Source organism: Clinocottus analis, unplaced genomic scaffold (genome assembly GCF_023055335.1).
Source record: "Clinocottus analis isolate CAN_PGR_092001 unplaced genomic scaffold, fCliAna1.0.p SCAF_16, whole genome shotgun sequence".
NCBI lineage: Eukaryota > Metazoa > Chordata > Actinopteri > Perciformes > Cottidae > Clinocottus > Clinocottus analis.
The window spans coordinates 18,210,150-18,233,481 of NW_027175887.1; the positions used below are offsets into that span (position 1 = coordinate 18,210,150).

Below are 23,332 nucleotides of genomic sequence, written 5' to 3' on the forward strand. Positions count from 1 at the left end.
CATCCTGTCCCCTTCCTCTGCAATGACCTTCCTGCTGACATCAAACAGGTCAGCTCTTTGAATCCAGACCTAAATCTCATCTTTTGGTCCTAACCCTCGGTTATTTGCTCTTTCTTTGATGACCTCAGGCCTCGTACCTGTTGCCATCATCCTTCCAGCAGGTCGGTCGTTGTGCAATCATTACCTGAATGAGTCATGTTCCAAGGAACTTTTCTTAGCACCTGTTTACGTCGACCTTTGTTTGAATCAGTGTTTGTGCAATCGTAATTTATAGGCGTCTTCTTCCAATGAATTTTAATAAAAAACTAGAAAATTTCGCAAGACAAACATAGAGAGAGACAGAAGTCATGTGTGTTGTGTGTGCGTGTGGAAGTGTCTGTGTGTCTGTTAAACTGCCCTAACGAGAACACCTGTGGGTTGCTAGATCAAAGGTTGCCATAGTGATGACTTCAAAGGTCTTCAGTTAAACAGATTTCAATGGAGGTAATGCTGGGGAACACCTATCCAAAATCCCTCAAAAAAGATACTTTAAAAGTTCCTATTGCTTCGATATCGCATATAGAGCATTAGGAAGACTCGATTAACAGATACTGTGACTGGCGAGTCTGTACGATAAAACATGTGTCTGTACAGGTGATTTACAAATCAGGTACGAGCTTCAGGGGAGACGTGGTTTTGGAGGGAGATTTAACATGGCGGCGGATGGAAGAGCGAGGTGGACTTGCTCTCACATTCAGTCTGATTTCAAGACGTCTGAGTCTGTTGGATTCCTATCGACCGCAGTTTATGACAGAAGACAAGATTTACAACATTTTGAGCTATAAATTATGCCCAAAGAGTATACGGTATGGAGTTTACGGTAAATTTTTAAAAAAAATCTTCAAGATCTGACGTGGGTCTGCCCTCTAAGTATGACATCACGTGCTCTGAGCTGCGCAATACAAACTCATGTAAAAGAGAGAAAAGGCGGGAAAAAAACATAAAACTAAAACAATAACTAGAAAGAGCATTTCCTGCTGAAAATGCGTTGGAATGCAAAAGGCTGAAGCTTATAGCTGAAATATTTGAAGGAAATAGCTGAATATAGCTGAACATAGTGGAATATAGCGTAAATTAGCTAAATATAGCTAAATATATTTGAAAATGAAAGAATAGCTGAATATATGTAAAAACAGCTGAATATATTAATGCAGCTGAAAATTGTGGAATAGATGAATATATAAATAAATAGCAAATCATTACTGAAAATATAGAAAAGGCAAAATACCTGCTGAAAAATGTTACAGTTCAACATCATTTAATTGAACTGTTGAAAATCCTTGTCGTTTAAATGTATCATTGGAAAAGTTGAAAGGAAAACTGCATCATCTAAATCAGAGGTGTCAAACATACGACCCGCCCGCCACAGTGTCCAGTCCAACAGAAGAAAAAAAAAAGTTGTTTTTTTTTAATATTGAAGTCTGCCATAAGTGGGGTTTGAACCACTGACCCTTTGCTTCTAAGACGGAGTTGCTAACCACTGATCCACAGGCGCAGTTGGTGAGAGACCTGATATTATTGAGTGTCAGCAAAACCATCTGTCAAACCTCAGAACGTGAACGTCAGTGACGCTGTTAATCCTGACGTCTATAACCAAAGTGACCTGCACACACGCGCGCACACACACGAACGTGCACGCGACCATAATAACACGTTAACGCGGCCGTTCGCGCGCACACGGCCGTGCACGCGCGCGGCCGTTGAGGCGCGGGCGCACCCGTTGGCGAGCGTTTACACGCGCGGCCGTTTCACGTTAGTGGGCGTTTACGTGTGCTGCCGTTCACGCGCGAGCACGGCCGTTCATGTGCGCCACCCGTTCGCGTGTGCGGCCGCTTACGTGCCTGCTGCCTGTAGATGCACAGACCAAAGGGCTGCTGCTGGGGACGGACCGGCTCTCCCATTCAGTCGGACCTCAACACGTCTTATCTGTTGGATTCCTATCGACCGCAGTTTACGGCAGAAGACAAGATTTCCAACGTTTTGAGCTATAAATTATGTCCAAAGAGTATACGGTTTGGAGTAGAGAGCAAGTTTAAAATATGTGTATCGCCAAGTGCCCTCGCTCTGGAGTATGACGTCACCGCTGTGAGCTGCCCAACACACAATAATGAGAAAGGCAGAAAAGGTGCGGAAAAACTATAAAACGAAAACGCCGACAGTTAAAACAATATAGGATATATCAAAAAGATGAGTAATACAATAACAGCTAAACGTTTTGTCAACATTTTAAAGGTGGAATGGTGTCTCTAGCTGGAGGCATGACAGAGCCTTTACCTTTTGAAGTTGAAGAGTTGAAAGCGGATTTGAAGATGTTCTTCATTGGAAACCATTCATTTTTTTTTTATAAAAAGCTGAATAATTTTAAAATTTGAGTAAATATGAAAAATGTAAAAGCGTAGATTAATAGCTAAAGGTTTTGTCAACATGTGAAATTTTAAATATTGTCTCAAGCTCAACGTATGAAGAAACTGTAAACGTTTGAAGTTGAAGATGATTTGAAAATTAGCTGAATATTTGAATAATTGAACTTTTTTCTGTAACTGGAAATATGAAGGACTAGTTACGGTCCAAAATACGGATGGAAGAAATAGAAGAAACAGTTTAATAAAGATTTGAAGAACAATAGTTGGAATGCTTGCAGCATTCCAACTAATAAAAAGTTTAATAAAGATTTGAAGAACAATAGTTGGAATGCTTGCAGCATTCCAACTAATAAGCCCGCAGGAGAACATGAAGTGTGCTTGCAGCATGGGGTCTATGACCCCATGCTGCTGAAGCCACACTTAATGAATACAGACAGAATAACTATTATGAGTATTATAACATGAATGAAAACCTGGTGGATTTGATGCTGCAGCCCTCTCTCTCTCTCTCTCTCTCTCTCTCTCTCTCTCTCTCTCTCTCTCTCTCTCTCTCTCTCTCTCTCTTTCTCTCTCTCTTTCTCTCTCTCTCTCTCTCTCTCTCTCTCTCTCTCTCTCTCTCTCTCTCTCTTTCTCTCTCTCACTCCGTCTTCACGCTCTTCTCTCGCTCGGCGGCGTCGAGGGCGGCCATGTTCTGGGAGGCGGTGACCAGGTGAACCAGGCTGATGGCCGTCTTCAGCAGGCAGATCGTCCCACAGAGGAACTGCAGCCAGTAGAGCCACGCTGCAGTACACACAGTACACAGAGTACACACAGTACACGGGTCAACACAGGGTACACAGAGTACACAGAGTACAGCTCTGGTGTTACCTGAACGTCTTACCTGCAGGTTCCTGGATGTGATGGAGGAGGAAGAGGAGGCAGAAGAAGAGCTCGTTCCCGGCCCACATCACGAACAGCACCGGCTGCAGGACACAAACACAGAGTCTGAGACACAATACAATGTGTAGTGTGTGTGTGGGTGTGGGTGTGTGTGTATGTGTGTGTGTATGTGTGTGTGTGTGTGTTCCTCACCTTGGAGGTGTAGTAGATTCGGAGCACAGGGTTACCGGAGAGGTCGATGCTCTTGTGGCTCGTTGATCCCGTTATTGTTGAGCTGAGGAAATAAAAGATGGAAGAAGAAATTCATGTGTTAAAGCTGCATTCTCTCTCCTGACCACCAGGGGACGACTGCTCTGGTTGTATAGAAGTCTATGCTTCATGTGTTAAAGCTGCATTCTCTCTCCTGACCACCAGGGGACGACTGCTCTGGTTGTATAGAAGTCTATGCTTCATGTGTTAAAGCTGCATTCTCTCTCCTGACCACCAGGGGACGACTGCTCTGGTTGTATAGAAGTCTATGCTTCATGTGTTAAAGCTGCATTCTCTCTCCTGACCACCAGGGGGCGACTCCTCTGGTTGTATAGAAGTCTATGCTTCATGTGTTAAAGCTGCATTCTCTCTCCTGACCACCAGGGGGCGACTCCTCTGGTTGTATAGAAGTCTATGCTTCATGTGTTAAAGCTGCATTCTCTCTCCTGACCACCAGGGGACGACTGCTCTGGTTGTATAGAAGTCTATGCTTCATGTGTTAAAGCTGCATTCTCTCTCCTGACCACCAGGGGGCGACTCCTCTGGTTGTATAGAAGTCTATGCTTCATGTGTTAAAGCTGCATTCTCTCTCCTGACCACCAGGGGGAGACTCCTCTGGTTGTATAGAAGTCTATGCTTCATGTGTTAAAGCTGCATTCTCTCTCCTGACCACCAGGGGGAGACTGCTCTGGTTGTATAGAAGTCTATGCTTCATGTGTTAAAGCTGCATTCTCTCTCCTGACCACCAGGGGACGACTGCTCTGGTTGTATAGAAGTCTATGCTTCATGTGTTCAAAGCTGCATTCTCTCTCCTGACCACCAGGGGACGACTGCTCTGGTTGTATAGAAGTCTATGCTTCATGTGTTCAAAGCTGCATTCTCTCTCCTGTAAGTATCATATTTTTTAACTGCAGTAAAAAGACTAATACCACAGGGAAAAAATAGAACCGTTTGACTTCTTTACGTGTCGCTCACATGGAGATGTGTTGTGGGCGGGGCCTTACCTGTGCAGGTGCATCCAGTGGCCGGCGACGTCCACACACATGCTGAGCTGGAACAGGAAGCAGCAGGACGGGTAGATCAGGGACAGGTTGACCAGCAGGCACATGGTGGCACAGCGGTCCGTCAGCATGTCCATCATGGCCCCGAACTTAGTGCCTGAGGACCGGGAACGACACAGGAAGTCAACATGAAGTCAACAGGAAGTCAACAGGAAGTCAACAGGAAGTCAACAGGAACATCAGGTTGAGTCTCAGCAGCTCAACAGGAAGTAGCAGTAGTAGTAGTAGTAGTAGTAGTAGTAGTAGTGAGTACGTACACTGGTTGAGCGCCCGGGCGGCGTGGCCGTCCAGCTCGTCCAGCAGGAAGCTGAGCAGGTACAGGAAGATGGAGGTCAACGGGCAGCAGGGCATCAGGGCGAAGGCCAGCAGGGCCAGCACGATGCGGGCATAGCCTGCAGGTACAAGTACAACCAGTACTACTCAACTGCATTGCAAATGTACATATTGTACTTTTTAATGAACTCCAGAACCTTTTCCACCCTGACAGGAAAAGCCGGTTCCAAAAAGCCGAAGTTAAAGCCGTCACTGCCGACGCCAACATGGAGTCCTTCAAACTCTTTCTGTACTTTTGACTGTACTACATCTCAGAGGTAAATGTACTTTTGACTCTACTACATCTCAGAGGTAAATGTACTTTTGACTCTACTACATCTCTGAGGTAAATGTACTTTTGACTTTACTACATCTCTGAGGTAAATGTACTTTTGACTGTACTACATCTCAGAGGTAAATGTACTTTTGACTGTACTACATCTCAGAGGTAAATGTACTTTTGACTGTACTACATCTCAGAGTCTTTTATAACTTACCGATCAAATTGGGAACGAAGAGGAAGATGTTTTCCTTCGGCATGTCGGCTGATTAGAAGTTCTTTCCTTGTCGTCTGAGTGTTGACGCCCTGAGAAGAGACACTAAAAGACATAACTGTGAAGTTTCTCTTTACAGACTGCAGCTCTAAAAACACGACTTCCGCTGCAATTTCACAATAAAAAAGCGTCATCTTGACAAATGTGTTAAATAATTCACACCTCAAATCACAAATAAAACTTTGTGCTTGACAAAAAACAAAACATTACATTTACACCTTTTAACAATGTTCCGTTAAATATTTAGTATATTTTAACACTGCATAGTATTTATATTATTGTTTTATAAAACATATCTTTATTTAAGGTTTAGAGACAAAGTTGAATTATCAATAGTAATCATAGTATTCTCTAAAGTCTATGAAATATGTTGCTCTTTATTGTTTGTAGTTGATTTTTTAGTATTGTTTGTTTATCGTTTATTAAAGAAAATAAAAACACACTGAAGTTTTTCCTTTTGTTTTGAAAGACAGAATCTTTACTTCCTGTCTCAGATTACAGGTAAATTGGGCGGTGACATCATATGACTCCTCCCCCTTTTGATAACGTTACGAAACCAGAAGAACAAGATGCCAAAGCTGCTGAGATGAGACTACATTACCTACACCACCGCGTAGAAGTACTAATACCACAGTGTAAAAGTACTTACACCACCGTGTAAAAGTACTAACACCACCGTGTAAAAGTACTAATACCACCGTGTACAAGTACTAACATGTATTAGTTTAAATACATCTGCTTTCCTCAACCAGGAGCTGAACTTTCTCTCAAGCAGCAACACAAACAGTCAGAGTTGCCAACTTCACATCTGACCAGTGAGCAGTGGGATCCCTCAGGGCTGCGTCCTGGGGCCCCTGAGGCTTCACTTTGTGTGTGTTACAAGGACCCAGCAATCTTGAATCTTTGAAATGTTAATTCAGAAATGGCAGAAATCAAATGTTTAGATATTTCCCAGAAATAAAAAGTGTTCAAGGCCCCGTTAATAAACAAACAAGAAAACAATGAAAACAAACCAACAGTTCTGTTTTTGTTCATTTATTTCTCCAAAAGTATTTTGTTACGTTTCTGTACAACTCATCTCTCCTGCAAACATTTTGAACCTGAACGTTTTAAACTCCGCCTCCCGCTGTAAAAACTTTAAAATCCATCCATCACTCACTCATCTTCATCATCATCCTCCTCTTCATCATCCCGCTGGCCACAAACAAACAAACAGTCGAGTGTCTTTGTTTTTTTGAGGAAACATTTTGGACCAAAATGAAATTTGCTCTTTTTTTGCCATTCGCACATTTTTTCTACACGTTTGTTTGGTTGTTGTTGTTGTTGTTTCCTTCTGGATCACATGAGATAAAGTAATCTGCACATGAATGAAAACAAACAAACTCAACGTCCAAAGAACAAGAAGAGCTCAGAAATCCTGATGTCAGTGAACTGCTCACAGAGGAGAAACTCCAGCAGCTTTAAAATTGGCAAAACTTTACAAAATAATACTTTCAATAAAAACTACAGTTGGCAAAATGAAATCTCACAGACGCGTTTATGTTTTCAAGGAGAAGAAAAAAAAACATTTTCCAAACGTTGGGAAACTGAAAATGAAGTCGGCGTGAAAGAGAATTGTTTTGATAAATAAACACAAACGTTCTGCTCATAAAGATCCACAAAGTGTTCACAGTCATCTGCAAGAAGCGTCATGAACTAACACAGTGTTCGATATTACGAGAGGAACCTGAACGCATCACAAAATGTTAGTTGTGTGAAAGAAAATTATATAATAATGAATATTTATGTATTTATTCATAAATTCAGTAAAGTCGGATTAAAGACAAATTTAAATTCTTTTTTTTTTTTAAATGGCAGAAAAAAAATTCATAATTTTGAACTGAGTTTCAATAATTTTCTTCACAAATTGTTGGTTTATTTTTATATTTTACATTTTGAGAACTATTTGTATCACAAAGTTAAATAATTAAATAATTATTAGGAACTATACGCAGATAAAAAAATATTAAAACTCATCTCATTACAATGAAATATTTTTTAAATGTTTTTTGTCACTTTTAAATAAAATAAAAATGAAGAAACAAAACATTGTGAATACATAAAAATGAAAAAAAAGATGTAAAAAAACTGCCAAAATAATTATTTCCTTTTTAAAAGAGTAGATGTCTCATTGTCAAAATAATTAGTTTTAATAATTTACAAATTGTTGGTAATTTTGTAGATTTTACACAAGTTCTGTTCATAAAACTGTAAATAACCTGATGTCTGGTTACAGTTATAGTTTATAGTTATATAGTTTATAGTTATAGTTTACAGGACTTGACAGTGAACACTTTGTGGATCCAGATTTTACAGGTTTGATTCTTTTTGGCACCAAAATTTTGTGACAAAAATATTGATATTTATATTCAGCTCGACATTTTAATACTGGCTCAAAAAAAAGAAAAAGAAAAAAAAGAAAGACAGTTGATGGCCAGCCCAGACCCGTAGCCCTCCAGAGGCATGCTGGGAGATGTAGTCCTCCTGTTTATCTCTCCGTCACAGTAACATTGCTCTCATTCCCCCACCTAGTGGTCAACAATGGCAATTACATTTTTAAAGATCGGCATACGACATAAATACTCCAGCTGCAGTAGAGGTAATAATAACGATGACGTCATCTATTATTGTTGTTATTGTTTCTCTAAACACAGTCGAAGCGTTCGACCGCGAACAATCGCTTCTTACGTTTATATAAATAGATAGTGTGCATGTTATTCATACAAATGTCTGTACACAAACGTCCATGCAGCTGTTCGCGCCCTGAACGCACCACGAACATCCCTATCTACAGATGGGAGGGGGGAGGGGCGGGGAGTGTCTCTCTCTCTCTCTCTCACACTCTCACACACACACACACACACACACACACACACACACACACACACACACACACACACACACACACACACACACACACACACACACACACACACACACACACCTCTTGAATCGTCCCTTTAAAGGAGCAGTCCGACATTTAAAAGGTTTTTCTTATCTGCAGTTTTAAGTCAAAGGAGAAGAAATCAATTAGTCGACTTATTGATTAATTGATTGATAGTTTAAAAAGTTATTTTTTCAATCATGAACTTTAAAAAAAAATTATCAAAAAAAAAAATCCCATTTTATACCGTTGGAGACGTTTTAGGGCGAGGATGAACGTCGGACTGTCCCTTTAAGAGGACGTTAAAGGGGCGGGCAGAAGAGGTGAAGGTCCCTTTAAGAGGACGTTAAAGGGGCGGGCAGAAGAAGTGGACGTCCCTTTAAGAGGACGTTAAAGGGGCGGGCAGAAGAAGTGGACGTCCCTTTAAGAGGACGTTAAAGGGGCGGGCAGAAGAAGTGGACGTCCCTTTAAGAGGACGTTAAAGGGGCGGGCAGAAGAAGTGGACGTCCCTTTAAGAGGACGTTAAAGGGGCGGGCAGAAGAAGTGGCAGTGTTTACAGAATCTTATTATCACTACAAAATAAAAATAAACAGTTACAGATAAAAAACAAACAAACGGGGTTTACAGTCGACTTATTTACAAAGTTTACAGTGTTGTTGTTTTTTTAAAAGCTCATTCAATGTGGCACAAAATCAACATTTTTTTTTTTACTTGCTTTGTTTCATCACTGTTCCTGTGCAACTCTTTCTAACAGTGATCTTATTAATAATAATAATAATAATAATAATAATAATAATAATAACAACAACAATAATAATAATAAAAAAAGAAAAATGGCTTCCTCTCGTTTTCTTTCGGAGCATCAAAAAGCGATTTTAAGTCCCGGAACACTTTGTTCAAATCTACATTTAAAATCTGAAAACAAACTTCTGCTTCTTCGCCGACAACAGACTTCAAGTCAGATCTCAGGAGGAGGAGGAAGAGGAGGAGGAGGAGGAAGAGGAAGGAGGCTCACGAGTAGGAGAGGTGCGACCCGTTGGAGATGTGGGAGGTGACCGAGGTGCTCCGGCTCAGCCCGCCGTCGCTGCCGCCGCCCGGGCCCCCGGACGCCGTCCTCCTCAGCGGCTGGGGGCTGTTCCTGAGGGCGGCGAGGCCGGCGCCCCGGATGCTCAGGCCGCCGCCGTAGCCTCCCTGAGACGAGGAGGAGGAGGAGGAGGCGGAGGAGGGCGGGGAGGAGGAGGACAGGGAGATCGGGGGAGGCGGCGGCGGCGGAGGCAGCAGGGCCAAGGACTGGGAGGAGGCGTGCGTGGAGAGGTGGTGGTGGTGGTGGTGGAGCTGGGAGAGATGAGGGTAGTGGCTTCCTCCTCCTCCTGCGCCTCCTCCTCCTCCCCCCCACTCTCGGGGCCGCTCGTGGCTCTCGCGGTACAGCTGCGGCGTGCTCTGGTGGTGCTGGTAGTGCTGGGGGAGGTAGTGCTGCTGCTGCTGGGGGTGGGGGTGGTGGTGGTGGTGGTGATGGGAGGAGGAGGAGTGGGAGGAAGAGGAGGAGGAAGAGGAGGGCTGGTGGCCCCTGCTGCTCTTGTGCAGCTCGCTGTCTCTGCCGAGGCCGTGGGAGGAGGCGACGGAGTCGGCTCGGATGAAGCTGCCTCCTCCTCCTCCTCCTCCTCCTCCTCCTCCTCCACCTCCTCCACCACCGCCGCCTCCTCCTCCTCCTCCTCCTCCTCCGTGGTTCTGGCTGCGCCACGACGGCGTGGCCACCGAGTTCTGCACGCTGTGGCTCCAGTGGCTGCCGGAGCGCGGCACGGGCCGGGAGGGCCAGCCCCCGGAGCCCGAGGACGGGCTGGGGGTCGGGTATCCCTGGCTGAAGGCCTCGGCGGGGATGCCGCTCAGCGCCATGTTGCTGAAGCCCAGACGCATGCTCTCCGAGTCGAAGGCCTCGATCTCGTGCGCCTGGCGCTCCAGCAGCGTGCGGATGCGCTCCGAGCGCTCGTTCTGCAGCGACAGCATCTCCTCCTCGATCTGAGGGGACACGGCACCTTGTGAGGAGGAGGACAACAACAACAACAACAACAACAACAACAACAACAACAACAACCACCACCATCTGGAGACAGGGACTTTTAACCAAACGTTCATGACTTTAACCAAATTTTCCTAAATTTTAACCAATTCTTTAATGTTTTTTTTTAAATCATAATTTAACAAAATTTTAATTAATTTTATTAAAATTCTCACGATTTTTTCGAAAAATTTCAAGAATTTTTACAAAATTTTCTTGAATTTTTCGAAAAATTTCAAGAATTAAAAAAAAGAATCAACAATTAAAAAAAAAAAATTCAAGATTTTAACAAAATTATCAAGAACTTTAAAAAAAATCATGAATTTTAACAATTTAACAAAATTTATTTTTTTGTGAAAAATTGAAAAATTATTATTATTAATTTTAACATTTTCCATGACCGTAAGAACCCTGCATCACCATCAATAACCCGTGACCTCTGACCTGTGACCTCTAACCTCTGAACCCGTGACCTCTGACCTGTGACCCCTGATCCATGACCCTGTGACCTCTGACCCGTGACCTCTGACCCTGTGACCCGTGACCCCTGATCCATGATCCTGTGACCTCTGACCCTGTGACCTCTGACCCGTGACCTCTGACCCTCTGACCCGTGACCCCTGATCCATGACCCCTGACCCTGTGACCTCTGACCCATGACCCATGACCCGTGACCCCTGACCCGTGACCTACCCGTTGCTCCAGCAGCGCGCGGCGGATGGACACCCTCTGCTCCAGGTCCTTGCCCTCCCTCTCGTGCTGCGTGTCCGTGTGGATCTTGATCTTGCTCTGGTAGGCGTTCAGCAGCTCCAGCTCCTGCTGCAGCTGCATCCGCAGCACCTGGTACTCCGCCTCCTGCGTCTCGTCCAGGCGCAGCTGTGGGAGGAGGAGGAGGAGGACGATGAGGGGGAGGAGGGTGAGAGGAGGCACAGCGACGAAGAGGAAGGCGACGACGAAGGCGACGAAGACGAAGGCGACGGCGAGAAAATATGGTTTTATTTATTACAAGAAGTGAACCGGAGTCCAGTTCAGGAAACGATGGCGGTAGTAATATATAGAGTTTATGTAGTAATATATAGAGTTTATGTAGTAATATATAGAGTTTATGTAGTAATATATAGAGTTTATGTAGTAATATATAGAGTTTATGTAGTAATATATAGAGTTTATGTAGTAATATATAGAGTTTATGTAGTAATATATAGAGTTTATGTAGTAATATATAGAGTTTATGTAGTAATATATAGAGCTTATGTAGTAATATATAGAGCTTATGTAGTAATATATAGAGTTTATGTAGTAATATATAGAGTTTATGTAGTAATATATAGAGTTTATGTAGTAATATATAGAGTTTATGTAGTAATATATAGAGTTTATGTAGTAATATATAGAGCTTATGTAGTAATATATAGAGCTTATGTAGTAATATATAGAGTTTATGTAGTAATATATAGAGCTTATGTAGTAATATATAGAGCTTATGTAGTAATATATAGAGTTTATGTAGTAATATATAGAGTTTATGTAGTAATATATAGAGTTTATGTAGTAATATATAGAGTTTATGTAGTAATATATAGAGTTTATGTAGTAATATATAGTTTATGTAGTAATATATAGAGTTTATGTAGTAATATATAGAGTTTATGTAGTAATATATAGAGTTTATGTAGTAATATATAGAGTTTATGTAGTAATATATAGTTTATGTAGTAATATATAGAGTTTATGTAGTAATATATAGAGTTTATGTAGTAATATATAGAGTTTATGTAGTAATATATAGAGTTTATGTAGTAATATATAGAGTTTATGTAGTAATATATAGTTTATGTAGTAATATATAGAGTTTATGTAGTAATATATAGAGTTTATGTAGTAATATATAGAGTTTATGTAGTAATATATAGAGTTTATGTAGTAATATATAGAGTTTATGTAGTAATATATAGAGTTTATGTAGCAATATATAGAGTTTATATAATAATATATATACACTGGTATAGTTTATACGTGATGACTTCAAAGGGACCTGATGATCTGCATGAGTCGTTGTGTTGTTGTTGTGGTGCAGCAGGTGAGCGGGGTCCTTGCCTTACTCACAGCCTGTGTGTGCAGCATGTGTTGTGTTGTTGTTGTGTTGTTGTTGTGGTGCGCGGGGTCCTTGCCTTACTCACAGCCTGTGTGTGCAGCATGTGTTGTGTTGTTGTTGTGTTGTTGTTGTGGTGCGCGGGGTCCTTGCCTTACTCACAGCCTGTGTGTGCAGCATGTGTTGTGTTGTTGTTGTGTTGTTGTTGTGGTGCGCGGGGTCCTTGCCTTACTCACAGCCTGTGTGTGCAGCATGTGTTGTGTTGTTGTTGTGTTGTTGTTGTGGTGCGCGGGGTCCTTGCCTTACTCACAGCCTGTGTGGACAGCATGTCGTTGATGGAGTGGTCGTACTGCTCGGCCAGGATGGCCAGCTTGCGCGTCTGCTCCTCCTTCAGGCGCTTCAGCACGGCCTTGTGGTCGCTCTTGGCCGTGCTCTCCAGCAGGTGGTTCCTCAGCGCTTTGTACTGCCGCGTCTGGATCTTACACGTCTCCTGGAACTGGCGCTTGATCTGCATCTCTTTGGACTGAGAGCGGGTTTCCGTTAGGACCGGAGGCCCGCGGGAGGACCCGAACCCGCGACCCCTGACCTGCACTCACCTTGAGGCTCTTGGGCTGCTGCCGCACCTCCACCGTGTGCTTCTGCCGCAGCTCCTGCTCGCGGCGCTTGTTGTACTCCATCTGGTTGGTGAGCTCCGTCTGGTGCTGCGTGCGGATCAGATCGGCCCGCGTGCGCTGCACCGAGCCCAGCTGACGGAACTCCAGCTCCTGGGTGGACTCGTGGTGCCGCAGCAGCATGGCGCACTCCAGGTCCTTCTGGGTCTGCTTCTTGTTCAGGTCCTGGAGGAGGGGGGAGGGAGTGCAAGATGTTCTGCTTTTGAGGGAAACAACTCTTTAAATCCTGATTATTTGTGCGTTTGTACTAAGAAATATCACAGAGTGAAGAGAGGAGGAGAGGAGGAAGAGGAAGGAAGAGAGAGGAAAGGAGAGAGGAGAAAGGAAAGAAGATAGAGGAAAGGAGAGACGAGAAAGAGGAAAGGAGGAAGAGGAAAGGGGAGAGAGGAAAGGGGAAAGGAGAGAGGAAAGAAGAGAGGAAGAGGAGAAAGAGGGGAGTTCTCTCTCCTTCTGGTTCTGTCTCCAGAGCATCAGGACTTTTATTGTGAAAGCCCCGTGACCTCGTGACCCCGTACCTCCCGCAGCAGGTCCTGCTCCAGGTTGTGTCTCGCCAGCAGCATCTTCCTCTTGTACTGGCGGCACTGCAGCTCGTAGTACTGGCGCTGCCGGCGCAGAAGCCCCGCCTCCTCCTCCGCCTGCATCTGCTGCAGACACTCCTTCTGCCGGATCAGCCACTCCTGCTTCTCCCTCTTGGGCGTGGACTGGTTCTCACTCAGCTCCTGAGGGAGGAGAGGGTCAGGTCCTCTGCTGGCTGTGTGTGTGTGTGTGTCTGTGTGTGTGTGTGTGTGATGACCTCTGACCTCCTTCAGCTGGTCTTTGCGCTGGCGGTACTGGCGTTTCTGTGACTCCAGTAAGCTGGTGAGCTCTTTCTTCTGCTGGCCCAGAATGTGCTGCTGGAACTTCTTCTCCTCCGCCAGCGCCGCCTTCACCTGCAGGACGACACGCGAGAGGTCAGAGGTCAGAGACCTCCAGGTCATGTGACCAGGAAGTCACAATGTTTCTCTAGTCACTGATTTGACTTTGTAAACAACCAAGAGAGCTAACAGCGTTAGCAGCACCGCTAACAGAGCACCAACAGGAGAGCTAGCAGCGTTAGCAGCATCGCTAACAGAGCACCATCAGGAGAGCTAGCAGCGTTAGCAGCACCGCTAACAGAGCACCAACAGGAGAGCTAGCAGCGTTAGCAGCACCGCTAACAGAGCACCAACAGGGGAGCTAGCAGCGTTAGCAGCACCGCTAACAGAGCACCAACAGGAGAGCTAGCAGCGTTAGCAGCACCGCTAACAGAGCACCAACAGGGGAGCTAGCAGCGTTAGCAGCACCGCTAACAGAGCACCAACAGGGGAGCTAGCAGCGTTAGCAGCACCGCTAACAGAGCACCAACAGGAGAGCTAGCAGCGTTAGCAGCACCGCTAACAGAGCACCAACAGGGGAGCTAGCAGCGTTACTAATTCAGTAGTTCATATATAGATGTGAGCGTTGGGTCCTTCATGAATATAAATATCTAAACAGACGTCACCTCCTTCTCCAGGATGGCCTGGTGCTTCTTGGACAGCTTGTCGGCCTCGGAGGAGAAGCTGTTCCTCTGGTTCTCCAGCTCCTTGTCCAGCTTCAGCTGGTGCTCGTCCATCTCGGCCTTCAGCTTGTTCTCCAGCCCCATCAGCTGCTTCTGGTGCTGCCGCCGCATGCGCTTGTAGCCCGACATCTGCTCCCGCAGCGCCGAGCCCTGCTCGTGCTCCTGGATCTGACGGGTCACCTGGGGAGGAGGAGGAGGAGCTTCATCACATTGAGAGTCTGACTCCAGTTTATTTGTTGACACATCAAACGGAACAAAACAACAACAACAACGTCTTTACGACCAGAATCTGGATTAAAATTTAACATCAAACCAAATCTCCTTGATGAGGAAGAAGAAGAAGAAGAAGACCAAGAAGAATAACAAGAAGAAGAAGTAGAAGAAGAAGAAGAAGAAGAAGAAGAAGAAGAAGAATTCGACTCACCAAGGAGGCGGTCCTGATGGTGGCGAAGTGATCCCGGTTGCGGTAATAAGCTCTCCGGCGTCCGGCTGAAGGCGCCTGAGGCGGGTCCATCTCCGGCTGGTAGGGGTCGTCATAGATGTTGTCCTGGCCCTGAGGAAGAGGAGGAGGAGGAGGAGGGTCAGACGTGTCATGACGTGAGGAGGAGCGCGGAGCAGGAGGTCGTTGTTGTTGTTGTTTACCGTGGGCCGGTGGATGATGGAGCTGTTGGAGGTGACGGTGTGCTCGCCCTCCTGCATCATGGCCATCTCCCCGCTGCTGTCGTCGGAGGCGTCGGCCAGACTGTTGACCGAGCTGCTGTGTGACGACGCCGAGATGGACATGCTGGGCACGGACTGGGAGCTCTCCATGCTGTTCACCGTGCCGGTGCGCAGCAGGTACGTCTCCACCTCCTGCAAGAGCGGCCATCTTTAAAACACCAGACACAACTGCAGGGAAAACAGCACCACCAGCAGAGTGTCGTCTTTCCCACAGTCCTCGAACGCATCGTGTGCGACGGACGGATTTAGTGAAATGAAGGTCGTGTGGAGAGAATGTGTTATTCACAACTATTCAAGAATATATGAGAACCCTCTGACTCATGCGTCTGTACTTTATGCCTCCTCTCCTTGTGCCCTTTTCCTCCCTTCCTCACCTCCTCGTCCTCGCCTCCCTCAGACACGGGTCCGTTCTGCTGCGTCTCGTGGAAGAGGATCTTCTTCATCTTGCGGTACTGCAGGTTGTCCAGCTCCCTCACGGCGTCTTTGGTGCGCGCGATCAGGTCCATGATCACCGTCAGAGGACGCTCGCGGCACAGGAAACGATGCTGCGAGAGGAGAGGAGGCAAGGAAGGAAGGAGGCGAGGTGAGTAAGCGAGACTCCGATGAAGACGAGGGTTTATGTTTGGGGCGATGAAGCCGGACCGGTTCTCACATTCAGCAGCACGTCTGAGGTCGGCCGGTCCTGAGGAATCTTCTGCAGGCAAGAGTCCACGAAGTTACGGAAAGAATCCGACCTGCAGGGGATCAGGTTAATAATATTAATAATATTAATAATATTAATAATAAGAGTGGAAGTAGAGTGGGTGGAGCCCTAAACTAACAGGAAGTAGAGTGGGTGGAGCCTTAAGCTAACAGGAAGTAGAGTGGGCGGAGCCCTAAACGAGGCGCGGTCTTGAGCAGCGAGCTCACCAGTGGTTGGACTGCAGCACGGGGCTCTCGTTCTGGGCGATGTGGTATAAGGCACTCATGGCGTTCATGTTGAACAGCGGCGGCTTCCTCTCCGCTGTGGGAACAGAGCACAAGGTCACGATGGAGAAGCTCGCTCGCCCTCAAAGGACCACCGGAGGCGCCGCGCGGGCCTTTACCCAGCTCGATGGAGGTGATGCCCAGCGACCAGACGTCCACCTTCCCGTCGTACTGACCCTCGTCCATGGCCAGGATCACCTCTGGAGCCATCCTGAAGAAACACACACCGCACAGCTGAGACTCACACACACACACACACACCTTAACAAGCTGAGACTCTCACACATCCTCAGTCACACTGGGCGTCGGCTCCTCACCAGTACGGCGTCCCCACGAAGGAGTTGGCCGGCGCCACGATGGACGCGGACCCAAAGTCCCCCAGCTTCACCTGACCGGGCTCCGTCAGCAGGATGTTTCCTGCCTTCACGTCCCTACAAAACAAAAGCACGCGTCAGTAAACATCAGAGTGCGGCTCAGTTTGTTTTGTAGACGTTGACACTCAGATTTCAAAATAAGAGCCTCAGATACACAGACTGTTTTATCTTATTTAGAGTCTCAGAAATAAAATATGTTTATTAAAAAGCTGTTTTTATATAATTTATATTTAATTGATTCCACATGAATTGTTTCTGTATTTAATAATAATTTGTTAATAATGAACATGTTTGTGTAAAAGTTTACAGGATTATGAGAAATGCAAATAGCTCAAAGACATTAAATACATAACAAGAAGTCATATTCTATATATAGGAGAGTGGAAACAGCCGTTACCTGTGAATCATGTTGTGAGAGTGAAGATATGCTAATCCCTGCAGTGCACCATGGGTAATAGCAGCTATTTCCATTTCCTGGAGCGGCTTTTTGTGAACTGGGAGGACGAGAGGAGACAAAGAGTCACACAGGAAACCAGCAGGAAGGACACAACGAGAGGAAGACGAGGAAGACGAGCACTCACCTTCCAGCAGGTCTGAGGCCGAGCCGAGGCAGTACTCCATCACCAGCTGGAGGACGAGCAGGCAATCAATCACTCAATCAATCAATTTAATGTGTTTATCAGTTTAAAGGTGCAGCTTATCTTGTAATGCTTCATGTAGAGCTGCAGGTTCAATCTTCATCTATTTGTTGCATATATATATATATATATATATATAGATATATCTACATGTAGATATATCTATATATATATATATATATATATATATATATATATATATATATAGATATATCTACATGTAGATATATCTATATATATATATATATATATATATATATATATATATATATATATATATATGATATATATATATATATATATATATATATATATATATATATATGTAGATATCTATAGATATATATATAAAAACAAATCAAATATATTTTTGGATTTATATATGTTGTATGTATTTGTTTTTATATACATATTAAAGTATAAAATATAATAACAAACTGATGTATATTCTGATTGTTAAGAAACCAAAGCTGAAGTAGTAGTGATGTAGTAAAAGTAATATAGAAGTAGTACTCGATGTAGTAGAGTAAAGTTTTTTGGCCTTTGTTTTGGGTCAAGAACAAATCAGAACGCAGCTGAAACATTTGATCAATCGATCAGGTTCTGGTGATCAATCATGTTCTGGTCTCCCCTCAGCGCTCCGCTGGGTCCTAAAGCCCCGGGCTTCCTGGACGTACCCATGCCGTGTGCTCCTTCAGGTAGCAGCCTCGGTACTCGATGGTGTTCGGGTGCCGCAGCTTCTGCAGGAACTTCACCTCTTTGATGATGTCCTGCCATTTCTGCACACGCACACACACGCGCACACACACACACACACACACACACACACACACACACACACACACACACACACACACACACACACACACACACACACACACACACACACACACACACACACACACACACACACACACCTTTTAATGTCTCATATCTCCATCAGCGCAGGGCCAGAGGCGTGTTCCTGTGCGTTACCTCGTTGGTCTGCTTGCCGCTGTACGACATCTTCTTGATGGCCACCACCTCATTGTTGCGAATGTCTCGGGCCTGAAACACAGTTCACGAGGCGTTAAACACTCGAGTCCCTTCAGGACGTTCATTGGTCCAGGAGCAAAATAAAAACAGGACGAGACAGACCAGAAGAGTCCGTCTCTTTAGTGGGCGAGCTGTACCCAGCATGCAGTTTGTAAATGTACAGTTATTAGTGTTACAAGTTGCTTGTGTTACAAATATATGAATATATATAATTGTTGTGCACGTGACACTAAAAGGCCTGCAGAGCTCCTCCACATGTACGAGCTGCTCTGTGACGTCTTCGTCCAGACAGATTAGGAACTCAAGAGGAAGTAGACTGTGATCACAGACACACTCATCAGGTCAAAAAGCTTCTCTTTCATTTGTAAAGACGTCATGGGGACAGAATAATGTTTTCATGCTTTGCTTCTTTAACACGCTGCGTTTGCTGCAGACAGCGGCGCCCTGCCTTCATCTGAGGGCCGACTACTTTACTCTGGTCTTCATCAGACCACAGCAGAGCCTGCAGATGCAGCGTGACACCACTCGGTGGCGCCAGAAGACGGAGCCGACGCGCTCGCAGAGCGGAGGACAAAAGATGCAGGTCCATCCGTTCACCGACCAGAATAAACTGCATTCACTCGTTCATTTCCGGGTGAAACGCTGCGTTTCCTCAGATCTATTCCAGGAGCTTCATCCTGCTGAAGCCCACGTGAGGCCTGCTGCCGTCAGCCGGCGTCACGCTGCAGCGTAAATAACCGTCTCCACAGAACAGCTTTAAATACGGAGAGGAGGCGTTTAAGGTCAGCGGAGTATAAATACACAAGAAGACCTGGAACTCCTTCTGAAGAGGAACCGGTTCTCTCTCTCTGCCTCTTTGTCTCTTTCTGTCTCTGTCGGCTTCTTCAGTGTCTCTCCGCCTCTCTGTCTCGTTCTTTCTGTCTCTGTTTGCTCCTTTGTCTCTCTGTCCCTTTGTCCCTTTGCTTCTCTGTCTTTGTCTCTTTGTCTCTTTGTCTCTTGGTCTCTTCAATGAGAAAGATTTTACCATTTCTGGTGTTGCTGCTCAAGATATACAAGAATAACAAAGAAATGTGGATTATTTTCAGAATTAATTGTGTTTTATTCTCACACAATAATCAAAGAGAACCGATGAGAGTATTGATAAGAGTACTAGTACTACTACCCATAAGAGTACTAGTACTACTACCCATAAGAGTACTAGTACCCTCAAAACCCTCACGGTACTCGTCCTTTAAATGGATGCACGTTACATCTCGAATGGTGGATGTTCAGTGAGAACACTGTGGAGGTGTGAGTCTCCTCACCGCCTGGAGGAGCTTCACAGGTGTGTGCACACACACACACACACACACACACACACACACACACACACACACACACACACACACACACACACACACACACACACACACACATGCATGCACACACAGTTTTTATAACAAGGTGGGTCTTAATTCTTAGCATTGAGCTTCATGATAAAACACAGAGCTGAATCCACTTCCTGCTCTGATTTATTCTCAGTTATTTCGCCTCATCTTCTTCATTATCTATTTCATCTTCATCATCATCATCATCTTCGTAGCTTTATGGATAGAGACAGCGACAAAAAAATGGCCGAGGGACTCACGAAGTAAACGGCTCCGAAGCTGCCATGTCCGATCTCACGGAGGTCCGCGAACAACTTCTCCGGATCGTCTTTGCAGAAGAGGTCCGCCACCTCGGGGTCTTTGAGATTGCCCGCCCGAACACTCGAGGGCATGGCCAGGGCCTGGAACACAGAGGAGGGGTTAAAGGTCAACGGGTTAAAGGTCAACGGGTTGAAGAGCAGAGCAAGGCCTCAGTGGAAATCTGACAAATAACATGGTTTGTATTTACGTTTCTCTGATCATGTAACTTTGTGAACAACCAATCAGTGTTTAGACCAACAACAGGAGAGCTTGTAACGTTAGCAGCACCTCTAACGGAGAACCAACAGGAGGAGAGCTAGTAACATTAGCAGCACCGCTAACGGAGAACCAACAGGAGGAGAGCTAGTAACATTAGCAGCACCGCTAACGGAGAACCAACAGGAGAGCTAGTAACATTAGCAGCACCGCTAACGGAGAACCAACAGGAGAGCTAGTAACATTAGCAGCACCGCTAACGGAGAACCAACAGGAGAGCTAGTAACATTAGCAGCACCGCTAACGGAGAACCAACAGGAGAGCTAGTAACATTAGCAGCACCGCTAACGGAGAACCAACAAGAGGAGAGCTAGTTAGCGGCAAATGATGACATTCTCATGATGCGTTCAGGTGTAATCTAGTAGAACGTAGTGTTGGTTATGAACTAGAATACATCCAGATGTTTGCATGTGTAAAATAGATATCAGAGATGAATGATGTAACATCCTAAAGCTCTGAGCTCATCAACAACAAGACAGACTATAAAATAATGGATTTGATTTGCTCATCATGTGAATAAAGACCCAGAAGGCGACTGCCTGCTGAGCTTCTGTGGTTATGGGATGTTTCAGATGAACGAGGCCTCGTAGCAGAGGAATGTGATCCTGGTGACGGCTGCGCTGAGAGCATCAGCCCTCTGCTCCACATCTGGGCCCAGTGCCCATCTTGTTTATGAAGGGATGTGAAGCGTCTGGGGTTTTTTTTCTCTCCACTTCAGTCGTGCAGAAAACCGTCTAATTAAAGCGTTCAGCGCGCTGGAAGACGCGTCCTGACCCACTTGTGAGTTTCCCCTCGCGTCAGAGACGTCGTCGGCTTCCTGTTGCCGTTCGTCTTAAAGCTACAACAACTGGAATTTTGCAGGATTTTCTCGCCTCTGAGTGGAAGCGCTTCATCTCTCGGGGCCGAACCCGGGAGACGAGTCGCGGCACGAGGGCGAAGCGGGAAGTTCGAGTGGAGGCGAGGGCCACAAACAGGAAGTGTGACGAGGAGTTACGGGATGGCAGCTGCTGTTCACTAAGCGCTCTTCAACATGAACGCATCTCAATTATTAAGCGCTCGGTTCGGAGAGGAAACGCGTTCCAACACAGGACGCCGGCCGTCCGGTCGCAGCGTCTGATTGGCTGAGAGCGCGCAGACTCTAAGCGCCTCTTTGTGTCGGAAAGATGAGCTAAAAAATGTATTTCATGTAATGAAATGTTTGTTTCTTTTGCTCCAGAAAATAACTATTTAGATCTAGTATCATCCGTCTATGAAGCTTAACAATTTTGGGATATTTAGATATGTTTTAAAAATTTTCTAAAATATATTTTTCAAGAAATTTGACCTTTTATGATTTACTGTGTTCCTCTTCACTACAGACGAGTTCTAGTTCTCTCTTCTTCTGCAGCTTTTATTTTGAAGGAAAAAAACAAGGTTAAAATGTGATGGAAGGAGGAGGGGGGGTCAATGTTGTGGTAATAATGTCTAACGCTATTAGTACCTGCATAGTAAGGTATTAGTACCTCTACAGTGAGGTATTAGTACCTCTACAGTGAGGTATTAGTACCTCTATAGTGAGGTATTAGTACCTCTATAGTGAGGTATTAGTACCTCTACAGTAAGGTATTAGTAGCTCTATAGAGAGGTATTAATACCTCTGTAGTGTGGTATTAGTACCTCTATAGTGAGGTATTAGTACCTCTATAGTGTGGTATTAGTGAGTCTATAGTGAGGTATTAATACCTCTGTAGTGTGGTATTAGTACCTCTATAGTGTGGTATTAGTACCTCTACAGTGAGGTATTAATACCTCTATAGTGAGATATTAGGAACACTACAGAGAGGTATAAGTACCTCTATAGTGTGGCATTAGTAACTCTACAGAGAGGTATAAGTACCACTACAGAGAGGTATTAGTACCTCGACAGAGTAGTATTAGTACCTCTATAGTGATGTATTATTACCTCTACGGAGAGGTATTAGTACCTCTACGGAGAGGTATTAGTACCTCTGCAGAGAGGTATTAGTACCTCTATAGTGAGGTATTAGTACCTCTATAGTGAGGTATTAGTACCTCTACAGAGTAGTATTAGTACCTCTACAGAGTAGTATTAGTACCTCTATAGTGAGGTATTAGTACCTCTACAGAGTAGTATTAGTACCTCTATAGTGAGGTATTAGTATGTCTACAGAGAGGTATTAGTACAGACGTTAGGTAACATGAACAACAACGACCCATCGCGTTGAGCTGCAGCCACACAGAAACCATTCATCTTTTCCACTGAAGGCCCAAACAGCACAGAGACCAGCGGTTCGGGTCGCGGGTTCGAGTCCCGCGGCTCGGCGGCTTTACTCACCGCGACTTATTGTGGTTCCGCTCCGGAACGCGAAACGAACTGTTAGCAGCCGAAGCTAGCGAGCCTCTGTCCTCATAGCCCGGGTCTCCCTCTTCTCTCTCTCGGCGGGATCAGCGAGACGTTTGGCCCATTTACCACCGAAGAAGAAGACGTGCCCGGAAGAGAAATTAATAAGTCGACGGTTGACGGAATCTCGCGGCTCGTCGCTCGTAAAATCCCCGAGGCCGGGCTCGTTTCCTCACACCGTTCTTTTTTTGTTCTTTGCTAAAAATCCAAGATGGCACGGACTGGTGGGGCGGGACTCCGGCGCTGACCGGAAGCCGATGCGTTCCATTTCCGGTTGGGTTTCCGCTTCAGAAATAAAAGATAAATAAATCGACCTAGATAACATTGATGTCTTTGTATTTATTTAATTTTTACAATTAATTTGTAATGTATGTAAAACTTTTATGTTGCTCCCATTTACATTGTTTAACGTTATATACATAGTGCATTTTCTGATTATATTCGAATTCTTGTATATATTCTGCATTTTGTATATTATAT

At 45.0% G+C, this 23,332-nt stretch overlaps 2 protein-coding genes across 3 annotated transcripts; both read right to left on the reverse strand.

The window, feature by feature from the left end:
- Nucleotides 1–2,902: 2,902 nt before the first annotated feature.
- LOC137786289 (CDP-diacylglycerol--inositol 3-phosphatidyltransferase-like) lies at nucleotides 2,903–5,484 on the reverse strand. Its single transcript, XM_068578057.1, has 6 exons — nucleotides 5,401–5,484; nucleotides 4,849–4,983; nucleotides 4,535–4,688; nucleotides 3,474–3,555; nucleotides 3,283–3,364; nucleotides 2,903–3,182 (listed from the first exon to the last, which is right to left on the reverse strand). Exons 1-6 carry the CDS (start codon nucleotides 5,441–5,443, stop codon nucleotides 3,040–3,042), a joined length of 639 nt encoding a protein of 212 aa, XP_068434158.1. The 5' UTR covers nucleotides 5,444–5,484; the 3' UTR covers nucleotides 2,903–3,039.
- Nucleotides 5,485–6,476: 992 nt separating this feature from the next.
- On the reverse strand, nucleotides 6,477–23,077 carry taok2a (TAO kinase 2a). 2 transcript variants are annotated; one of them, XM_068578028.1, is made up of 20 exons: nucleotides 22,787–23,077; nucleotides 20,136–20,276; nucleotides 18,449–18,520; nucleotides 18,151–18,252; nucleotides 17,417–17,462; nucleotides 17,233–17,329; nucleotides 16,779–16,892; nucleotides 16,581–16,672; nucleotides 16,405–16,498; nucleotides 16,148–16,229; nucleotides 15,870–16,040; nucleotides 15,418–15,627; nucleotides 15,200–15,328; nucleotides 14,719–14,955; nucleotides 14,000–14,128; nucleotides 13,715–13,918; nucleotides 13,125–13,364; nucleotides 12,839–13,051; nucleotides 11,130–11,312; nucleotides 6,477–10,396 (listed from the first exon to the last, which is right to left on the reverse strand). In XM_068578028.1, the coding sequence occupies exons 2-20, from the start codon at nucleotides 20,265–20,267 to the stop codon at nucleotides 9,392–9,394; spliced, it is 3,552 nt and encodes a 1,183-aa protein (XP_068434129.1). In that variant the 5' UTR covers nucleotides 20,268–20,276; nucleotides 22,787–23,077; the 3' UTR covers nucleotides 6,477–9,391. The 2 variants fall into 2 exon arrangements, with proteins under 2 accessions (XP_068434129.1, XP_068434127.1); XM_068578026.1 differs by having other exon boundaries at nucleotides 12,830–13,051.
- Between the last annotated feature and the right edge of the window lie 255 nt (nucleotides 23,078–23,332).